Below are 20076 nucleotides of genomic sequence, written 5' to 3' on the forward strand. Positions count from 1 at the left end.
AAAGAAGGCCCTAAAAGTTGCTATTAAGGGATAGCAAATAGAAAATAAATACATATGATGAATTTTACTGTGTTATAAAATAACAGAATTTTTTTTTTTTTACTTTTTGTTTTTAATCCTCACCCGAGCATATTTGTTTCATTGATTTTTAGAGAGAGTGGGAGGGAGGAAGGGAGGAGAGAAAGAGACACCAGTGGGAGAGAGACAACCCAGGTTCGTGCCCTTGACTGGGAATCGAACCCAAGACCCTTTGGTGCGTGGGCAATGCTCTATCCACTGAGCGACACCAGCCAGGGCTACTTTATCTTTTAATACGTAAAAAATGTGTAAGAGTTTGCATAGATTGCCTTATTTTGATTCCCATTCCCATTTGATTTATATTCCCATGTAAGCTGAACATATTATTAGGATGCTCAGGTTGGGCAAGCAGTTAGTCTTGTGGTTGGGTGAGAACTACACTAATTGAGTTCTACAGTATGTTCCTTCGTCACTGAGGTAAAGGTAGGCTGATTAGGACAAAAGTTAATTACAACATTTTAAATAAAAATTTGCTCTATAGAGGAACAGCATTTTCAGTTTATATATTATTTATACCTCACGACATCTTTAAAAAGATTAAAGATGGTAAAAGGGATACTTGGGAACTTGTTCTCTCATGAGGTTTGTCAGAGTGAACACAAGTATAGTCAAAGCCTTAAACTGTAGCTGTGAATAGAGGAAAACTTCTAGAGCCTGGACTCTAGATTAATGTCAGTCAAGTAGTAAAACTTTGTAACAGTTTAAATATGTGGAGTAAAGTTTTGTGAAGAATCCAAAGTAACACTGAATTCTATGCTTATTTTTCATAAATTATAATATTGATTATTGTGTAAAGAAATTAGTCATGATAGATAATTAGTTGTATGGGGAACAGTCATTCTTCCTCTTCAATATTTCCTTGGAGTTAGGAAAAATTAAAATTCTGGACATGTAGAACTTGATTGTTGACCTGTGGCTAGATTTGATAGAGCATGCTCACTAAAGTAATAAATTTCAAATGCATTGCTGTGTAATTGTTTGCTAGCATATATCTCTGGATTTTATTTTCAAATATTTGAAAACTAGAGTATATTTTAAGTTATATTAATTAATATCTCTTCTGGCTTGGACAATAATATAAAGCAAATGTATAAGTCATTAATTTTTGCAGATTGTATTTTTATAGTAATTACCTATATAATATTAGACTTTAAGTGTTTTTATGTAAAGCTTTGCAAGTTTATCTCACAACAGTTTTCTCTAGTTGAAGAATTATTCACACTTTTTAAGGCCCAGAGAGTTTGTGATCTGTTTAGTCACCAATCTATGATATAACTATAATTCCAGGTCTTCTGTCTTCAAATGTCATCATTTTTTCACCCTAGCCTAGTAACTTGTTTTGCTTATTTTTAATGTCATGATATTGTAACTGAATGGCATGCTTTTTATCTTTTCAGGATATGGCTTTGGTTGCCCCTGAGGCTCCTTCAGAACAAGCCAGGAGAGTTTTTCAAACCTATGATCCAGAAGGTAAAAAGATTTTATTATTTTATTAATATTGATTCTATATTTTATATCTTTATATATTTGAAATAGGTTGATATTTACCTGAGTTTTATTCACAAGAGTTGTTGGATTATTGAGTGAACATAGGTTGCATTTCTTGAACATTTTAAATGGGAAGTGTGAAAATGGAAACAACAAAGGATACTTAAGTGCTCATCCAGTTCTGACATGGTATGAGGTTTTCATGTTTCTTAGGGTACCGAATTGTGGTTACTTGAATCTTAACTTTTTACAGTCAGTGTTAAATAGGAAAATACCACCTTATAATAAGGTCTTTAAAAATTAAGTCATTTCCTTCCTTTTTCATTTATTTGTTAAATAAACAGCTCTTCAAGAATTTTTTAATTTTTATTAATTTATTTTTGTTACAGATGTTTCTCCTTTTTTTCCCTATTGACACCCTCCTCCCCATCTCCCCTATACCATACCCAGCTTTGTTGTCCGTGTCCATCGGTTATGTGTACATGCATATAAGTTCTGTGGTTTATCTCTTTCTTCCCCCCACCACTCCCTCTTCGGAGGGTTGTCAGTCTGTACCCTACTTCCATGTCTCTGGGTCTACCCAATTCCTCAGACTGTTATGTTCATTATATTCCACAAATAAGAGAGATCATGTGATATTTGTCTTTCTCTGCTTGGCTGTTTCACTTAGTACAATACGTTCCAGGTCCCTTCATGTCGTCTCAAAGGATAAGAGATCTTTCTTTCTTAAAGCTGTGTAGTACTCCATTGTGTATATGTACCACAGCTTTTTTATCCATTCGTCTACTGATGGACACTTGGGTTGTTTCCAGATCTTAGCTATTGTAAATAGTGCTGCTACAAACATGGGGGTGCATATATTCTTTCTGATTGGTGTTTCAGGCTTCTTTGGGTATATTCCTAGAAGTGGGATCACTGGGTCAAATGGCAATACAATTTTTAATTTTTTGAGGTAACACCATATTGTTTTCCATAGTGGCTGCACCAGTCTGCATTCCCACCAGCAGTGTACTAGAGTCTCCTTTTCTCCACACGCTTGTCAACACTTGTTTAATGATTTGTTGATGGCAGCCATTCTGACAGGTGTGAGGTGATACCTCATTGTTGTTTAAATTTGCATCTCTCTGATGATTAGTGATGTTGAGCATTTCTTCATATGTCTCTTAGCCACTTGTATGTACTGTTTGGAGAGATGTCTATTTAGGTCCTCTGCCTATATTTTAATTGGTTATTTTGTCTTTTGTTGAGTTGTATGAGCACTCTATATATATTGGAAATTAACCCCTGAGCTGATGTATCATTGGCAATTATGCTGTCCCATAGAGTGGGTTGCCTTTCTAATTTGGTGGTGGTTTCTTTTGCTGTGCAGAAGCTTTTGAGTTTGATGTAGTCCCGTGTGTTCATTTTCTTCTTTGATTCTGTTGCCTTAGGTGATATATCAGTGAAAATTCTGCTGCATATGATGATTGAAATTTGATGCCTATGTTTTCTTCTAGGATTTTTATGGATTCATGAGTCACATTTAAGTCTTTTATCCATTTTGGTTTATTCTGGCTATGATGTAAGTTGATGGTCTAATTTTATTTTTTTGCATGTAGCTATCTGACTTTCCCAACACCATTTATTTTAGATGCCTTTTTTTTTTATATCCTCACCTGAGGACATTTTTTGACATTTTGTTCAGATAGAGTAGGAGGGAGAGAGAGAGAGAGAGAGAAACATCGATGTGAAAGGGACACATCGAGTGGTTGCCACCCGCACGACCCAACCAGGGCTGGGGATAAACTGCAACCAAGGTACGCGCCCCTAGCGGGAACCGAACCCCGGTCTCTCCAGACCGCAGGCCAATGTTCCAACCGCTGAGCCAAACTGGCCAGGGCCCCAACACCATTTATTAAAGAGGTTGTTTTTACTCCACTGTATGCTTTTGCCATCTTTGTGAAATATTAATTGAGCATATTGTCTGGGGTACATTTCTGTGTTCTGTATTCTATTCCATTGATCTATCTACTGTTCTTGTACCAGTACCAGGCTGTTTTGATAACAGTGGTTTTGTAGTTTAACTGAAATCTGGTAATGTGATCCCTTCAACTTTGTTCTTCTTTTTCAATATTGCTGTTCCATATGAACCTTTGAAGTATTTGTTCTAGTTCTGTGAATTATGTCGTTGGTATTTTTTATGGGGATTGCATTGAAACTATAGATTGCTTTGGGTAGTATGGACATTTTAATGATGTTAATTCTTCCAATCCATGAACAGGGTATGTGCTTCCACTTTTTAATATCTTCCTCTATTTCCTTTTTTCAATGACCTGTAGTTTTCTGCAAATAGGTCCTTTATTTCTTTGGTTAAGTTTATTCCTAGGTATCTTAGTTTTTTTGCTGCAATGGTAAATGGGATTGTTTTTTTACTTTATCTTTTCTGTGAGCTCATCATTGGTGTATAAGAATGCCATCGAGCCCTGGCCGGTTTGGCTCAGCGGTTAGAGCGTTGGCCTGCGGTCTGGAGAGACCTGGGTTCGGTTCCCGCTAAGGGCATGTACCTCGGTTGCAGTTTGTCCCCGGCCCTGGTTGGGTTGTACGGGTGGCAACCACTCGATGTGTCCCTTTCACGTCGATGTTTCTCTCTCTCTCTCTCTCTCCCCCTCCCACTCTATCTGAACAAAATATCGAAAAATGTCCTCGGGTGAGGATTAAAAAAAAAAAAAAAAAGAATGCCATCGATTTCTTGACGTTAATTTTGTATCCTGCTACTTTGCCAAATTCATGTATTAAGTCTAGTAAATTTTTTATGGAGTCTTTGGGGTTTTCTACATATAGTATCATGTCATCTGCGAATAATGACAGTTTCACTTCCTCCTTTTCGATTTGGATCCCTTTTATTTTTTCTTCCTGTCTGATTGTTGTGGCTACGACTTCCAGTACTATGTTAAATAAGAGTGGCGAAAGTGGGCATCCTTGTCTTGTTCCTGTTCTTAAGGGAATGCTTTTAGTTTTTGCTCATTGAGTATGATATTGGCTGTAGGTCTTTCATATATGGTCTTTGTTATGTCGATATATGATCCCTTTATTCCCAGATTGCTGAGCATTTTTATCAGAAATGGGTGCTGGAATTTGTCGAATGCTTTTTCAGCGTCTATTGAGATGATCATATGATTTTTATCTTTCATTTTGTTTATGTGGTGTATCACATTTATTGATTTATGAATATTGTACCAGCCTTGCATCCCTGGGATGAATCCCACTTAGTCATGGTGAATACTTTTTTTGATGTATTGCTGGATTCGATTTGCTAGTATTTTGTACAGGATTTTGGCATCTATGTTCATCAGGGATATTGGCCTACAGTGTTTTTTTTTTTTCTCTTTAGTGTCTTTTTCTGGTTTTGGAATTAGAATTATGCTGGCCTCATAAAACGAGTTTGGAAGTCTTCCTCCTTCTTGAATTTTTTGAAATAGTTTGAGGATAATGGGTATTAATTCTTCTTTGATTATTGGGTAAAATTTCCCCATGAAGCTGTCCGGGCCTGGGCTTTCGTTTGCTGGAAGAGTCTTGATTACATCTTCAACTTCTTTTGTTGTTATGGTCTGTTCATGTATTCTGTCTCTTCCCAGTTCAGTTTTGGGAGACTGTATTTCTAGAAATTTGTCCATTTTACTTAGATTGTCGAATTTATTGCCGTATAATTGTTCATAATATTTGTTAACAATCCTTTGTATTTCTGTGGTGTCAATTATTACTTCTTTTCTTTCATTTCTGATTTTGTGTACTTGGGTTCTCTCTCCTTGTTTCTTGGTGTGTCTAGCTAAGGGTCCATCAATCTTGTTTATCTTTTCAAAGAACCAGCTCTTTGTTTCATTGATTCCTTGAATTGATTTTTTGGTTTCCATGTCATTTATTTCTGCTCTGATTGTTACTATTTCCTTCCTTTTTCTTGCTCTTGGGTTTTCTTTTTGTTTGCTTTCTAGTTCTTTAAATTGTGAGGTTAGATAGTCAATTAGAAATTTTTCCTGTTTCTTGAGGTAGATCTGTAGTGCTATGAACTTCCCTCTCAGAACTGCTTTCACTGCTTCCCATAGATTTTGTGTTGTTGTGTGTTGATTTTCATTGGTTTCTAGGAATTTTAAAATTTCTTCCTTGATCTCCATGGTAACCCATTTATTGTTCAATTACAGGCTATTTAGCCTCCATGTTTTCAAATGTCTTTGCATGTTCTTCTTGCAATTGATTTCTAGTTTCATGCCATTGTGATCTGAGAAGATGCTTGATATGATTTCAATCTTCTTGAACGTGTAGAGACTTAGTTTGTGCCCTAACATGTGGTCTGTCTTTGAGAATGTCCCATGTGCACTTGAGAAGAATGTGAATTCTGCAGTTTTGGGGTGTAATTCTCTGTAGATATCTGTTAAATTCATTTGATCTAGTGCTTCATTTAAAGTCTGTGTTGTTTTCTGGTTAATTTTTTGTCTAGATGATCTATCCAGTGATGTTTAGGGGGGTGTTGAAGTCCCGTGCTATGATTGTGTTGCTGTTGATTTCTCCTTTGAAGTACTCCAGAAGATTTTAAATATATTTTGGTGCTCCTATATTGCATGCATATATCTTTACCAAGGTTATATCTTCCTGTTAGATAGATCCTTTCAATATTATGTAGTTGCCTACTTTGTCTCTAGTTATGGCCTTCATTTTCAAATCACGTTATCAGATATGAGTATTGCTATCCCAGCTCTTTTTTTTGCTTTCTGTTTGCTTGAAAGATTTTTTTCCATTCCTTCACTTTCAACCTATGTGAGTCTTTTGTTGTGAGGTGGGTCTTTTGTAAACAACATATATGTGAGTCGTGCTTTCTCATTCAGTCAAGTACTCTGTCTTTTTGTCGGAGCATTCAAACCATTTACATTTAAGGATATTATTGATATGTACTTATTTATTACCATTTTTGTTGAGTGTGGTTCTATTTTTCTTCTTATATCTTCTACTAATTACAGCATTCCTTTTAGCATAACTTGCAGTGCTGGTTTGGTGTTAATATATTCCCTTAGCCTTTGTTTTTTGTCTGGGATGCTCTTTATTTGACCTTCTATTTTGAATAATAGTGTTGCTGGATAGAGTAGTCTTGGGTTCATATTCTTGTTTTTCAGGACCTTGATTACTTCATGCCACTCCCTTCTGGCCTGTAGTGTTTCTGTTGAGAAGCCAGCTTATAGCCTTATGGGGGTTTCTTTGTAGGTAACCTGTTGCTTATCTCTTGCTTCTTTTAGGATTCTCTCTGTCTTTAATTTTTGGCATTTTAATTATTATGTGTGTTGGTGTGGGCCTGTTTGGGTTCTTCTTGAACTTGAATGCCTTCTTTCTTCACCAAGTTAAGAAAGTTTTCGGTCACTCTTTCTTGAAATATATTCTCATACCATTGCCCATTTTCTTCCTCTTTGGGGACTTCTATGATGCGAATGTTATTACATTTCCAGTTGTCCCACAGTTCTCTTAAGCTATCTTCCTGATTTTTAATTTTTTTTTCTACCCTGTCTTCTAATTCACTGATCTGGTCCTCAGCTTCTCTGCTGGTTATTTCTTCCAATGTGTTCTTCCAATGTGCTACATCATTCTTCATTTCCACTTGGTTGGTTTTTAATGTTTCTGTATCTTTACTCATGGTGCTGATGTCCTTACTCATCCTGTTGAGCTTCCTCAAGATCATGGCTCTGAACTCTACCTCTGATAATTTGCTTAGCCGCATTTCATTGATCTCATCTTCGATAGAGTTCTCTTGTTCTTTTATTTGGGATTTGTTTCTTTGTTTCACCATTTTGGCTATCTCAGTGGGTTTTGGAGCCTACCAAGTTTTCCCTGTGGGTATTTGTGTTCTGCTGTTTGTGGCTCCATCTAGTGGGTTGGGATGAACCTGGGTGGGCCCACGTTAAACACCACTGTCCAGTCTTACTTTCCTGGGTAGATTTGCAAGCCCAGCAAAGGTTCAGGTATCCTCTAGCTTTTTGCCTGGAGGCTAGTAGCCTCAGTTACTCAGTGCTTTGGAATGTAGCCCTGGTGTTCTGTGTAAGAGGATTTCCAGAGGGTGAGATAAATGCTAGTAGTTAATGAACCTGAATTTGCATTTCTTTGCCTCACCTGGAAAAAGCTGAATTTCCGAGGGAGGGGCTGCTGCTTTTTTCCACACCTCTGAGAAGGAGCAAACTAGCCAGGTCCTTTTTGGCCACAACTCAGCCAAAACTCTGAGTGCCCTCCAAATCCCGTGTGTCCCCACAGAGTTCCAGACCAGCCTTCCCTCCCTCTGCTGTAGCCCCCAGGTGAGTGGCTGTGGCCATTTTGGCGCTGTGTCCAGGCTCTCTGTGCTGTGGAGCGGGCTTGGTCTTTATTCCCCAAGGGTGCTGCTTGCAGCTAAGACTACTGCTGTCCGTGGGCTCCCAGCCCGCCACCCTCTTGTGCCTTCGCATATCCTACCATATAACCAGTGTCCCTGGTTATATGGTCCTGTTCCGCTGCTTTAATGTTGCTTTTTTCTGTGGATTTGTCTTTATTTTAGTTGTAATTCTTGTTTGGTCCTGGGAGATCATCTGTGTAGCTTCCATTCACTCCGCCGCCATTTTACCTTCTCTTACATATGTGTTTATAGCTGTCATTTTCTCTTGATGTATTAATCCCTTTATCATTATGTAATGGCATTTTTTTTACTTTGGTTACAGTTTCTGACATAAAGTCCATTTTGTTTGGTATAATTATAGCTACCCCTGCACTCTCTTGGTTTCATTTGCATGGAATAATCCCTTCACATTTAGCCTGTGAGTATGCTTAAAGCTTGAGTCAGTCTCTTTCAGGCAGCATGAATTTGGGTTTTGTTTTTTTTTATCCATTCAGCCACACTATGTCTTTTAACTGGAGAGCTTAACCCATTTACATTTAGATAAGTAAAGACTTATTTTTTATAATTGCTTTGTGATTGATTTGTAGTTCTGTAGTTCCTTTCTTCTTTTCTTGCTGTCTTTGTTGACTTGATGATTTTTTTTAGTGTTATGCTTTGATTATTTTATTTTTATCATTTTGTATCTATTAATGATTTTGACTGTGGTTAAACATGTAACTTTAATTATGTATCTGGTTATAATTGTGAACTTTAAGCTGATAACAACATCAGTTATATCAGAAAGTTCTACCTGTTTATTTCCATTCCCCCTATAATTTATTTTACTATCCCAATATATATCTCTATATATTGTGTATCCATTAAAATAATATTGTAGCTATAGTTATTTTTAATACTTTTGTCTGTGAATCTATATGCTAGTGTTCAAAGTGATTTATACACCACCATTACACGATTAGAATATTTTTGTTTTACTTAAGGTATAATTAATATATAATGTTATGTTAGTTTCAGGTGTCCAACATAATGATTCGATATTTTTATATATTATGGAATGATTTCCACAATAAGTTTAGTTCTCTATCATCACCATACATAATTAGAAAATTCTTCTCTTTTCATGATAACTTTCAAGACCTAGTCCAGGGGTGGGGAATGTCTGGCCCATAGGCTATAGGCCCTCGCAATCATTTGGTCTGACCCTGCCAAGGCAACCATGGATGGGACTTGAAATTCAATGAAATCTAGGAGTTTTTTCATAGCAACATAAATTTATATTATATTATAAGTGAATCATAATAAGAACAAATTTTGAGGGACAAGCAAGGAACGTCCATTACAGGATAGACAGGACACATACAAGTACATGACAGGACAGATGTGTATGCTTCTCATCGGCTGCCCTAGGCCTGTCTGCCTATATTTCGGTGACTCAGAGGATAGTCAGTGCCAAACAGGCTGGGAGTGTACTACACGTTTTAAAAGTGTTAACACACTGTGGCAAAACTACGGCGATCTGGTGGTGACGTTACGAGATGATTCCTCAGGATATTGATGACCTTGCCTCTGATGATTGATGATGATGTTGTCAACTTGTCAACCCAGATGATACCTCCTTTCTAACCTTTATCCACATGTCCACAATCAACAGTCTTTGCAAAAACTGAATCTTAGATGAAGATTAAGGAAATTACAGTACACAGAAAAGACCTCAAGAGTCAGTGATACGAATGTTGGCTATATTGTTCCAAGTCCAAGACGCAGGATTAGAACAGCGATCAGAGTAAAATACTTATGTCACTGGTGACACATATATTGGATAGTTATTAAAACTTAAGTGATGTGACATCCTACAAATGGCAACTACAAAGAAAAGTTGATGCAGAGTGTTGATCTTTCTAAGAGAAATGACAACTGATTTTTTTAAAGTCAGAGGCAAACCTGTGTGCCTAGTTTGTGGTGATGCGTTAGCAGTAATGAAAAAACCAATCTGGAGCGTCATTATAGCTCAAAACATGCTAAACTCAATGAATTTGATGGCCAAACGTGTCTGGATAAAATCAATGCTCTTCAGTGGAGTTTGGGATCACAACAAGCTGCTTTCAGTAGGCCTCGTGGCAGACCTTATTCAGACGAATTATGTAGTGAGTGAACTAATTACAAAGAAGCTGAGACCTCATGTAGAGGGAGAGTTTGTGAAAGACTGCATGGTGGCTGCTCTGGAGTTGTTAGCACCAGACAGAGTAGAACTGTTTCAGAGTGTTGGTTTGTCTTGGAGAACCGTCTCAGAATGGATCACTGATTTAGCACGAGATACTGTAAACACTGAGGGATTCTGCAGAAGATTTCCATGTTTTGTGTCTGGCTTGTGACGAGACAACAGACATAACAAATATTGCCCAACTGGCCATTTTTGTTCATGGGATAACTTCAGAGTTTGACACATGAGAAGAACTGCTGTCATTGGAAACCATGCATGGTGAGGACATGAGAGACTTGTTTTCTTTTTTTTTTTTATCCTCACCCGAGGACATTTTTCCATTTTTTGTTCAGATAGAGCAGGAGGGAGAGAGAGAGAGAGAGAAACATCGATGTGAAGGGACACATCGAGTGGCTGCCACCCGCACGACCAACCAGGGCCGGGGACAAACTGCAACCGAGGTACGTGCCCTTAGCGGGAGCCGAACCCGGGTCTCTCCGGACCGCAGGCAGACGCTCCAACCGCTGAGCCAAACCGGCCAGGGCGAGAGACTTGTTTTATCAATGAAAAACTTGAGCTGACATTTAAGTGATCTTACTATAGATGGAGCTCCAGCCATGGTCCGCTCACAAAAAGGGTTAATTGCATATGTCAAGAAAGAACTGAATCATCTCAGTCTTGATCCAAGTGATTTAATTATATGCCACTGCATCATACACCAAGAACGTCTCTGGGCACAGTTGTTGCAGCTCAACAGTGTGATGTCAATAGTAGTGTCATGCATCAGTTTTCTCAGAAGCACAGGGTTTAACAGCCACCAGTTTAAGGAATTACTGAATGTTCATAACTCTGAGTACCGTGATCTTGTTTATCACTGTGAAGTATGATGGCTGAGTCAAGAACATACTCCAGGTTTTACGAAATGAGGGATGAAGTCAAGCAGTTCATGGAGATGAAGGGAAAACTTCTCAGAGAACTCAAAGACATCAAGTGGCTGTGTGATTCAGCGATCACAGTGGACATTACCAAGTACCTCTCAGAGCTGAACATGAAGCTGCAGAGCTCTAACCAGCTTCTCAGCTCCCTGCTTCCAAATGTGAAATCCTTTGAAGCTAAATTAAAGCTGTGGAAAGTGTGACTCAAAAGGAATCACACAAATAACATGGTGCATTTCCTCACTCTGGAAGAACAAAAGCCTTCTACGACACTTGAATATGCTGGTGAATGTGTGAAACTTAATTGAGGCATTTTTATGATTTTTTTTTTTTTATTAAAATTTTTTTTTTTTTATCCTCACCCGAGGATATTTTTCCATTTTTTGTATAGATAGAGTGGGAGGGAGAGAGAGGAAGGGAGAGAGAGAGAGAGAGAGAAACATCGACGTGAAGGGACACATCGAGTGGCTGCCACCCGCACGACCAACCAGGGCCGGGGACAAACTGCAACCGAAGTACGTGCCCTTAGCGGGAACCGAACCCGGGTCTCTCCGGACCGCAGGCCAATGCTCTAACCGCTGAGCCAAACCAGCCAGGGCTAATTGAGGCATTTTTAATGGAAGATTAAAAGGACATGAAAAGTAAACAAATGGAATTGAACATCTATGCTACACCAATTAGTGTGGAACCAGCTGATGTACCTGATAACCTACAACATGAAATCATTCAGCTGCAAAGTCATGATGAGCTGAAAGCTAGGTATAACCACCTCCCACTGTTTGAGTTCTATAAGCAATGATGAATTTCCCTCTTTGAGGAAACATGTATTGAAATATGCATCTGTGTTAGGAACAACTTACTGCTATGAGCAGTTCTTTTAAAAACTTATCATCACAGAGTCAGCTGCACTCCAGACTGATTGACACAAACCTGGAAAAGCAGTTGTGAGTAGCAACATCATCAATACTAACTGACATCAAACACCTCACCAAAGAGAAGCAGTTCCAGCCATCACATTTGGGGTGAGTTAATTAAATGTTTGACTAAAATATAGCAAATATTACTAAGTTGATAATTTTGTGTGGCCTGAAGATGATGTTATAAATATCCAAATGGCCCTTGGTAGAAAAAAGGTTCCTCACCCCAACTTAGTCTCTTAGCAACTTTCAAATTTTCAGTACAATTTTATTAACTATAGTCAATATGCTGTACATGATATTTCCATGACTTATTTATCTTAAAAGTGAGATCATACGGTGTTTATCTTTATCTGTCTGACTTTTTTCACTTAACATAATGCTCTCAGGGTCCACCATGTTGTCACAAATGGCAGGGCTTTCTTCTGTTTTTTTATGGCTGAATAATATTCTGGTGTGTGTGTGTATATACTAGATTTTCTTTATTCATTAATTTATTGATGGACACTTAAGATTTTTTTCTTTATAAACTGGCTGTTTTAAGTAGTACTTCAGTGAACATGGGGGCACATATATCTTGGTGAGTTAGTGTTTTGTTTTCTTTAGATAAATACCCTGAAGTGGAATTAAATATAGTTCTATATTTAATTTTGAGGAAACTTCATATTGTTTGCCATAGTGGCTGCACTAGTTTGCATTCCCACCAACAGTGCACATGGATTCCCTTTTTTCCACATCCTTGCCAGCACTTGTTATTTCTTTTTTATAATACCCATTCTAACAGATGTGAGCTGATATCTCATTGTGGTTTTGATTTGTATTTCCCTGACAATTAGTGATGTTGAGCACTTTTTTGTGTAGTTTGCCACCTCCACTGATTTTTTAAATTGGATTTTTTTTTTGTTTGTTTGATTTTTGCTATTGAGTTGTATAAGTTCTTTATGTATTTTGTAGACTACCCCCTTGACATGCAGGGTAGGGCAAAAGTAGGTTTACAGTTCATATGGAAAATAATACAATAATTAAATAAGGAAAAATACAAAAATAAACTATTTCACATACTCACAACTGTAAACTACTTTTGCCCCATCCTGTATATGATTTGCAAGTTTTTTCTCCTGTTTGGTAAGTTGTCTTTTCTTTTTTTTCATCCTCACCCGAGGACATTCTGGCATTTATCTTCAGATAGAGCGGGAAAGAGAGAGGGAGGAAGAGAGAGAGAGAAACATTGATGTGAGAGACATATCCAGTGGTCGCCACCCACAAGATCCCAACCAGGGCCAGGACAAACTGCAACCGAGATATGTGCCCTTAGCAGGAACTAAACCCGGGACTCTCTGGTCCACAGGCCGACGCTCTAACCACTGAGCAAAACCAGCCAGGGCTTTCTTTTCATTTTGTTTATGGTTTCCTTTGCTGTGAAGAAGCTTTTTCGTTTGATGTAGTCCCACTTGTTTATGTTTGCTTTTGCTTTTTCTTATATGAGATCCAAAAATTATCATCAAGACCTATGTCATGGAGATTATAGCCTGAATGTTTTTCTACGAGTTTAATGGTTTCCTGTGTTATATTCACATCTTTAATACATTTTGAGATAAATTTTGTGTATGGTGTAAGATAGTGATATAGTGTCATTCTTTTGCATATTTTTGTCCAGTTCTCCTAACACCATTTGTTGAAGAGTCTGCCATTTACCCACTGTATATTTTGGTTCCTTTGTCTTAAATTAATTGACCATATATGCATGGGTTTATTTCAGCCCTCTCTGTTCTGTTCCACTGATCTATGTGTTAGTATTTATGCCAATACCATACTGTTTTGATTACTATAGCTCTGTAATATAGTTTGAAAGCAGGGAATGTGATGCCTCCAGTTTTGTTCTTTTTAATGATTACTTTGGCTCTTTGGTGTCTTTTGTGGTGCCAAACAAATGTTAGGATTGCTTGTTTTATTTCTGTGAAAAATGCCTTGGATTTTTATAGGGATTCCATTGAATCTGTAGTATAAACATTTTAACATGATCAATTCAGTCCATGAGTATAGACTAGCTTTCCTTTTATTTGTGTCTTCTTCAATTTCTTTTATCAATGTTGCATAGTTTTCAGTGTCCAGGTCTTTTACCTCCCTGGTTAACTTTATTCCTAGATATTGTATTCTTTTTCAAACAATGGTAAATTGGATTGATTTTATTTTATTGATCTTTATTGTTGAAAGTAGTACAATATCACCCCCTTTTTTCCCCATTGACCCCCTCCTCCCTGCTCCTTCCCCTCACCTGGCTTCCCCACACTATTTTCTGTGTCCATTGGTTATGCATATGGTTTATCTCTTCCCAGCTTCCCTCCCCTTCCCTCTGATGTTCGTAAGTCTAACAACCAATTTGAACTTCTTAATCCCTTCACTTTTTTCACCCATCCCCTCAACCCCCCTCCCATCTGGCAACCAACAAAAAGTTCTCTGTATCTATGAGTCTTTTTCTGTTCCGCTTATTCATTTAGTTTGTAGATTCGATTGTTGATAGATATGTATTTATTGCCATTTTATTGTTCATATTTTTTATCTTCTTCAAGAAGACTCTTAACATTTCATATAATACTGGTTTGGTGGTGATGAACTCCTTTAGCTGTTTCTTGTCTGGGAAACTCTTTTTGTGCCCGTCGATTCTACATGATAGCTTTGCAGGATAGAGTAATCTAGATTGTAGTTCCTTGCTTTTCATCACTTTGAATATTTCTTGCCACTCCCTTCTGGTCTGCAAAGTTTCTGTTGCGAAATCAGCTGACAGTCTTTTGGGAGCTCCCTTGTAGGTAACTAACCACTTTTCTCGCTGCTTTTGAGGTTCTCTCTTTGTCTTGAACCTTTTGCATTTTAATTATGATGTATCTTAGTATGAGCCTGTTTGAGTTCATCTTGTTTGTGCTTCCTGGACTTGTATGTCTGTTTCCTTCACCAAGTTAGGGAAGTTTTCTGTCATTATTTTTTCAAATAGGTTTTTAATTTCTTGCTCTCTCTCTTCTCCTTCTGGCACCCCCATGATGTGAATGTTGGTACACTTGAACTTATCCCAGAGACTCCATACACTATCCTCATTTCTTTGGATTCTTTTTTCTTTTTGCTGTTCTGACGGGTGTCTTTTGCTTCCTTATATTCCAAATTGATGGTTCACTTCTTGGCTTTTCTGACTACTATTTTTTTTTCCCCTTTATTGATTTTAGAGAGGGAGGGAGTGAGAGGGAGAAAGAGATAGAAACTTTGATGGGAAAGAACATCAATAGACCGCCTCCTGCATGCCCCCCACTGGGGATTTGACCCACACCTGGGCATGTACCTTGACCAGGAATTGAACTGGTGACCATTGGTGCATGGGTTGACACTCAGCCACTGAGCCACACCAGCCGGGCTTGACTCTCCTATTGATTTTTGTAAATTATTCTTTATTTCAATTAGTGTATCCTTTATTTCTGACTGGTCCTTTTTTATGCTCTTGTAGTCCTCACTAAGTTCCTTGAGCATCCTTATAAACAGTTGACTTGAATTCTGCATCTGTTAGTTTGTTTATCTCCATTTTGTTTAATTCTTTTCCTGGAGTTTTGTTCTGTTCTTTCATTTGGGACATGTTTTTTTATCTCTTCATTTTGGCGGCTTCCCTGTGTTTGTTTCTATGTATTAGGCAGAGTTGCTATGTCTCCTAGGCTTTGTAGGGTGGCCTAGTGTAGTAGGTGTCCTGTAGGGTCCAGTGGCAGAGCCTCCCTGATCACCCCAGCTGGGCTCTCAAGGTGCACCCCTAGTGTGGACTTTACATTCTTCTCTTGTAATTGAGTCTTCACTGCTGTTGGCACATTAGTGGGAGGGATTTACTTAGGCTGATAAGTTGCAGGGCCTGGCTATGCCCACTGACCACTTACCTCTGACCACCTTGGAAGATCATGTAACTTTTATCATTCATTTTGTTGATGTGTGCTATATAACATGGATTGATTTGTAGATTTTCAACCATTTTTGTCTCTGAAATAAATCACACTTGACCATGGTGTATGATTTTTTTTATAACATAGTGTTGAATTTGGATTGTTAATATTTTGTTGAGGTTTTTCCAACCATGTGCATCAGGTATATTATCCTATAATTTTCTTTCCTTGTGGTATCCTTGTTTGGTTTTGGTATCAGGATAATGGTCTCATAACATGAATTTAGAAGTGTTCCCTCCTTTTCTGTTTCTTGGAAGAGTTTGAGAAGGGTTGGTATTAATTTTTCTTTAAGTGTTTGGTAGAATATGCAGGTGAAGCCATCTGTTCTTGGACATTTGTTGGTTGGTAGGTAATTGATAACTGATTCAATCTCCTTACTAGTATCTGTTCTGATTTTATATTTCTTCATGATTCAGTTCTGGTAGTTTGTAGTTTCTAGGAATTTATCTGTTTCTACTAGATTTTCAATTTTGTTGGCATATAATTATTCATGGTAGTCTCTCATTATCGTTTGTAGTTCTGTGGTATCAGTTGTAACATCGGCTCTTTCATTTCTGACTTTATTATTGTGAGTCCTTTTTCACTTGGTGAGTCTAGCTAAAGGTTTATCAATTATATTTTCAAAAACTAGCTCTTAAATTTCATTACTTATTTCTGTTGTCTATTTTATCTCTATTACATTTATTTCTCTTCTGATCTTTGTTCTTTACTTCCTTCTACTAATTTTGGGATCCATTTGTTCTTCTTTTTCTAGTTCCTTGACATAAATAACCTAACTTGACATCTCAAATAGAGATTTTTGAATTTGACTATATATTTCAAATTTACCAGTGAATTTTATACTTTTCATGTTACTAATTAGTATCCCTTTTTTCAGCTTATAGAATTCTCAGGTAAGGACCAACCAAAACCAAAATCAAACCCTGGCCAATTTGGCTCAGAGGTTAGAGCGTCGGCCCGCGGACCAGACAGTCCTGGGTTCGGTTCCTGCTAAGCGCATACCTTGGTTGCAGTTTGTCCCTGGCCCTGGTTGGGGTCGTGTGGGTGGCAACCACTCGATGTGTCTCTCTCTCTTCCTCCCTCTCTCCCTCCCAATCTATCTGAAGATAAATGCAAAAATGTCCTCGGGTGAGGATAAAACAAAACAAAACAAAAAAATAAAAACCCTTACTTTAATAATTAGGAGATAGGCAAGGATTATCATTACCATTTTGTTCTTAAGAGAAACAACTTTGTGACAGTTTGTAACTTCTTGAGAGCTGAAAGCACTCCTGTTGGTATCAGAAGCCTGGATTCAAATACCACACTTCTCATTAACTGTGTGATGTTAGGCAAGTTCCTAACCTTAGTTTTCTCATCTGTGAAATGGATTTACTATCTACTTTACATGATTATTCAAGTACTCAATAAGTTGACCATATTGTAGTTTTGTTTAAAAAAATGTGTGGCATAGAGCTTATTCAGTAATGTCTGAAGACACAGGATTCTACAATGGAATTTGAAGTAGACACAGGTTTTCACTCTCCACTTAATGGGTTTTTTTTTTCTTTTATCCTCACCTGAGGACATTTTTTCATTTTTTGTTCATATAGAGAGGGAGGGAGAGAGAGGATGAGAGAGAAACATCGACGTGAAAGGGACACATTGAGTGACTGCCATCTGCATGACCAACCAGGGCCGGGGACAAACTGCAACCAAGGTACGCGCCCTTAGCGGGAACCGAACCCAGGTCTCTCTGTACCGCAGGCCAATGCTCTGACCACTGAGCCAAACCAGCAGGGCCACCTAATGGGTTTTTAAAATTTGTTTTCTTCTTTCTCTTTTTTTTCTCTCTCCCTTGTGAAATTACATCTAAGGAAGCAACCCAATTTGGGCAAGGTTAATCCTCACTGGAGGATGAGCCTTTAAATACTATTTTTTAAGTGGCTAAAATATATTGAGAGCCATCTTTTGTCTGAATTATGTCATTTTGCTGCATTTTTAAATCTTTAAAAATAACTTTACTTATAGATTGTTTCAATGATAGCAATCCTTAGACATTACCTAGGAATTGCCTTCTATTGAATTCAGTCTGTTCTATTCCTTTAAAATGATGTACTTCCTTCTCTATACTCTCTGCTCCCTTCTCTCTGCCAGTCTTCCCCTTGCTGTAGTGTTGTCCTCACTGTTTTGTTCATGCTGCCCCAGCCATAGTTTTTCTGTGTCTTGCCACCATGTTTTGTAATTTCTCCATCACATGATAGAAGTGGTTCTCCAAGGAAGACCATACATGAACTACACACTTCCTTCTGAACTTCACAGTTCAATGCACAAAGCTGTTTTTGAAAAAATGGTGCCTGAACAGAGTACAGTAGTTTGTTGAAACTTGGAGTACTAGCTTGAATAATTAAATGTAACAAATGTTATTGAACAGATACTTGTGTCAGGCACTGTGGTAGGCCCTGGACTTATGGAATCTCTGCCATCCAGGAGCTGCTCACCAACTGGGAGCCAGCTGAGCAAACCAGTGGTAATACTAAGGCCCAGAGACCAAGGGAGCTGAAATAGGAAAATGTCTTAACTTTGTCTAGGGGCAGAAGTCACATACTTTTTTCAATAGGAGTTATATTAAATTGTAGGTATATATTATTAAAATGTTTAAATAATAGGTAAAGTATAATATAACATTGAGTAAAAGTATAATAACTATTAATTATTTGACTGAAACAAGTGACATTAAATTCTCCCTAACTAGCTCTTTATTTTCTTTTCTATTCCCAAGAAGCTTGACTCTCTCTCTCCTTCAGTGGTTTGAAATGTTACAGTCTCCAATGTTTGCCCTCCAGTCTCCTCACAAGCTGTTTCTTGCCCTCTGTTAATTCCTGACATTTGCTTTCTTCCTTCAGCACCCAGTTTTGCTAATGCCCTAGTTGAAACAGATCTGACAGGCACCCCCTGCAGGCTCTCCCTTGTATTCCCTAATATTTCAGATCAGAAACCATGACTGGCACTTCTTTCTCTGTAAAATCTAACTCTGTTTTCTGCACAATTGTGAAATGGTTTTCTTACCCAGGAAATTACAGACTCAGATAACTAATGTTCACTCCCTTGCATTGCTACTCCTTTGCACTGAGGTATTTCTCCTCTTAACCTCTAGGAGCTTGGCACTTTTTGCCATCAGTTTGCTTGTTGAAAAAAACAAACAAATGTATTTTTAAGCAAGCAGCTTTTTTCCTCTTTTTTTTCAAATGTTTTAAAACACAGTTAAACGGTATCCTAATACCTGCACAGTAGTTGCTTACCATCACAACTGCTGTGCCTTCTTTCGTTCTCCCTGCCGCAGAGTCCCCATTCCTCTAGGCTTTCAAGTCTCTAAAGTCTGTTTTATATTAATGTGGTTAACTTAGCCATGAATTCAGGTTCTGCTTTTTCTTTCATTGCTTCTTTAGTCTGCTGACTTAGTCAAACAATTGTACTCTTAGATTGCCTCTGTTGTTTTTGCTGTGTATTGAGGTCTTTATCATCATTGTGTCCGTATTTCCATATTCTCTAAGCAATCAGTTGACTAAATACTAGTTTTCATCTGGTTTTAGACAATGCTTCTATTCTTTTTCAAGAATTTTATCAAGAATTTTTCTTGATAGGTATGATTAAAGAATAAGGTAATGTCAAAATAAATGTTATAGAGGTAAGCAGTTTCCAGATCTCCTCTTTTAATCTTGGGTAAAGTCTTTAAGGTATTGAGAAAATTATATTACAAGCTCTAGTTTTAAAATACTCTATGTACAAAATGTAGAATCACTGGCTTAGTATAGTTACTGTTGCACCACAGATAGTGTTTACAAGTTGTAAATCTCATAGGTACTTTAAAAATGTGTTGGGGTATTTAAGCTTGAGGCCATGTTTGAGTTAACAAGGGCCCTTTGTTGTTTTCCTACCTGTTGGTTGTGTCTTTATCCAGCCAATTAGCTCTTTCTAGGGGTGGGAGCTGAATCTCAGGTTATGGTAAGAATGGATAAGGATGTCGCCATTCAATGCTCCCGGAGAACAGGGTAATTATACACTGCTTCTGTCAAGTCAAGTGGATGGATATACATGGTAGCCCGCAAGCACAGAAACCTTTCCAGATGAT

The 20076-nt window shown here is 37.8% G+C and overlaps 1 protein-coding gene across 4 annotated transcripts in view; it reads left to right on the forward strand.

Annotated features, from left to right (window-relative positions):
- The window catches only part of MINDY3 (MINDY lysine 48 deubiquitinase 3), a 125864-nt gene that overhangs the window by 93533 nt on the left and 12255 nt on the right, over positions 1 to 20076 (forward strand). For all 4 annotated transcript variants that reach the window (XM_036255940.1, XM_036255924.1, XM_036255913.1 and 1 more), the window contains one exon: positions 1476 to 1548. In XM_036255940.1, the coding sequence (XP_036111833.1) occupies positions 1476 to 1548 (73 nt within the window). The remainder of the gene's footprint in view (positions 1 to 1475; positions 1549 to 20076) is intronic.

The sequence above is a fragment of the Molossus molossus genome, unplaced genomic scaffold, assembly GCF_014108415.1.
Source record: "Molossus molossus isolate mMolMol1 unplaced genomic scaffold, mMolMol1.p scaffold_m16_p_1, whole genome shotgun sequence".
NCBI lineage: Eukaryota > Metazoa > Chordata > Mammalia > Chiroptera > Molossidae > Molossus > Molossus molossus.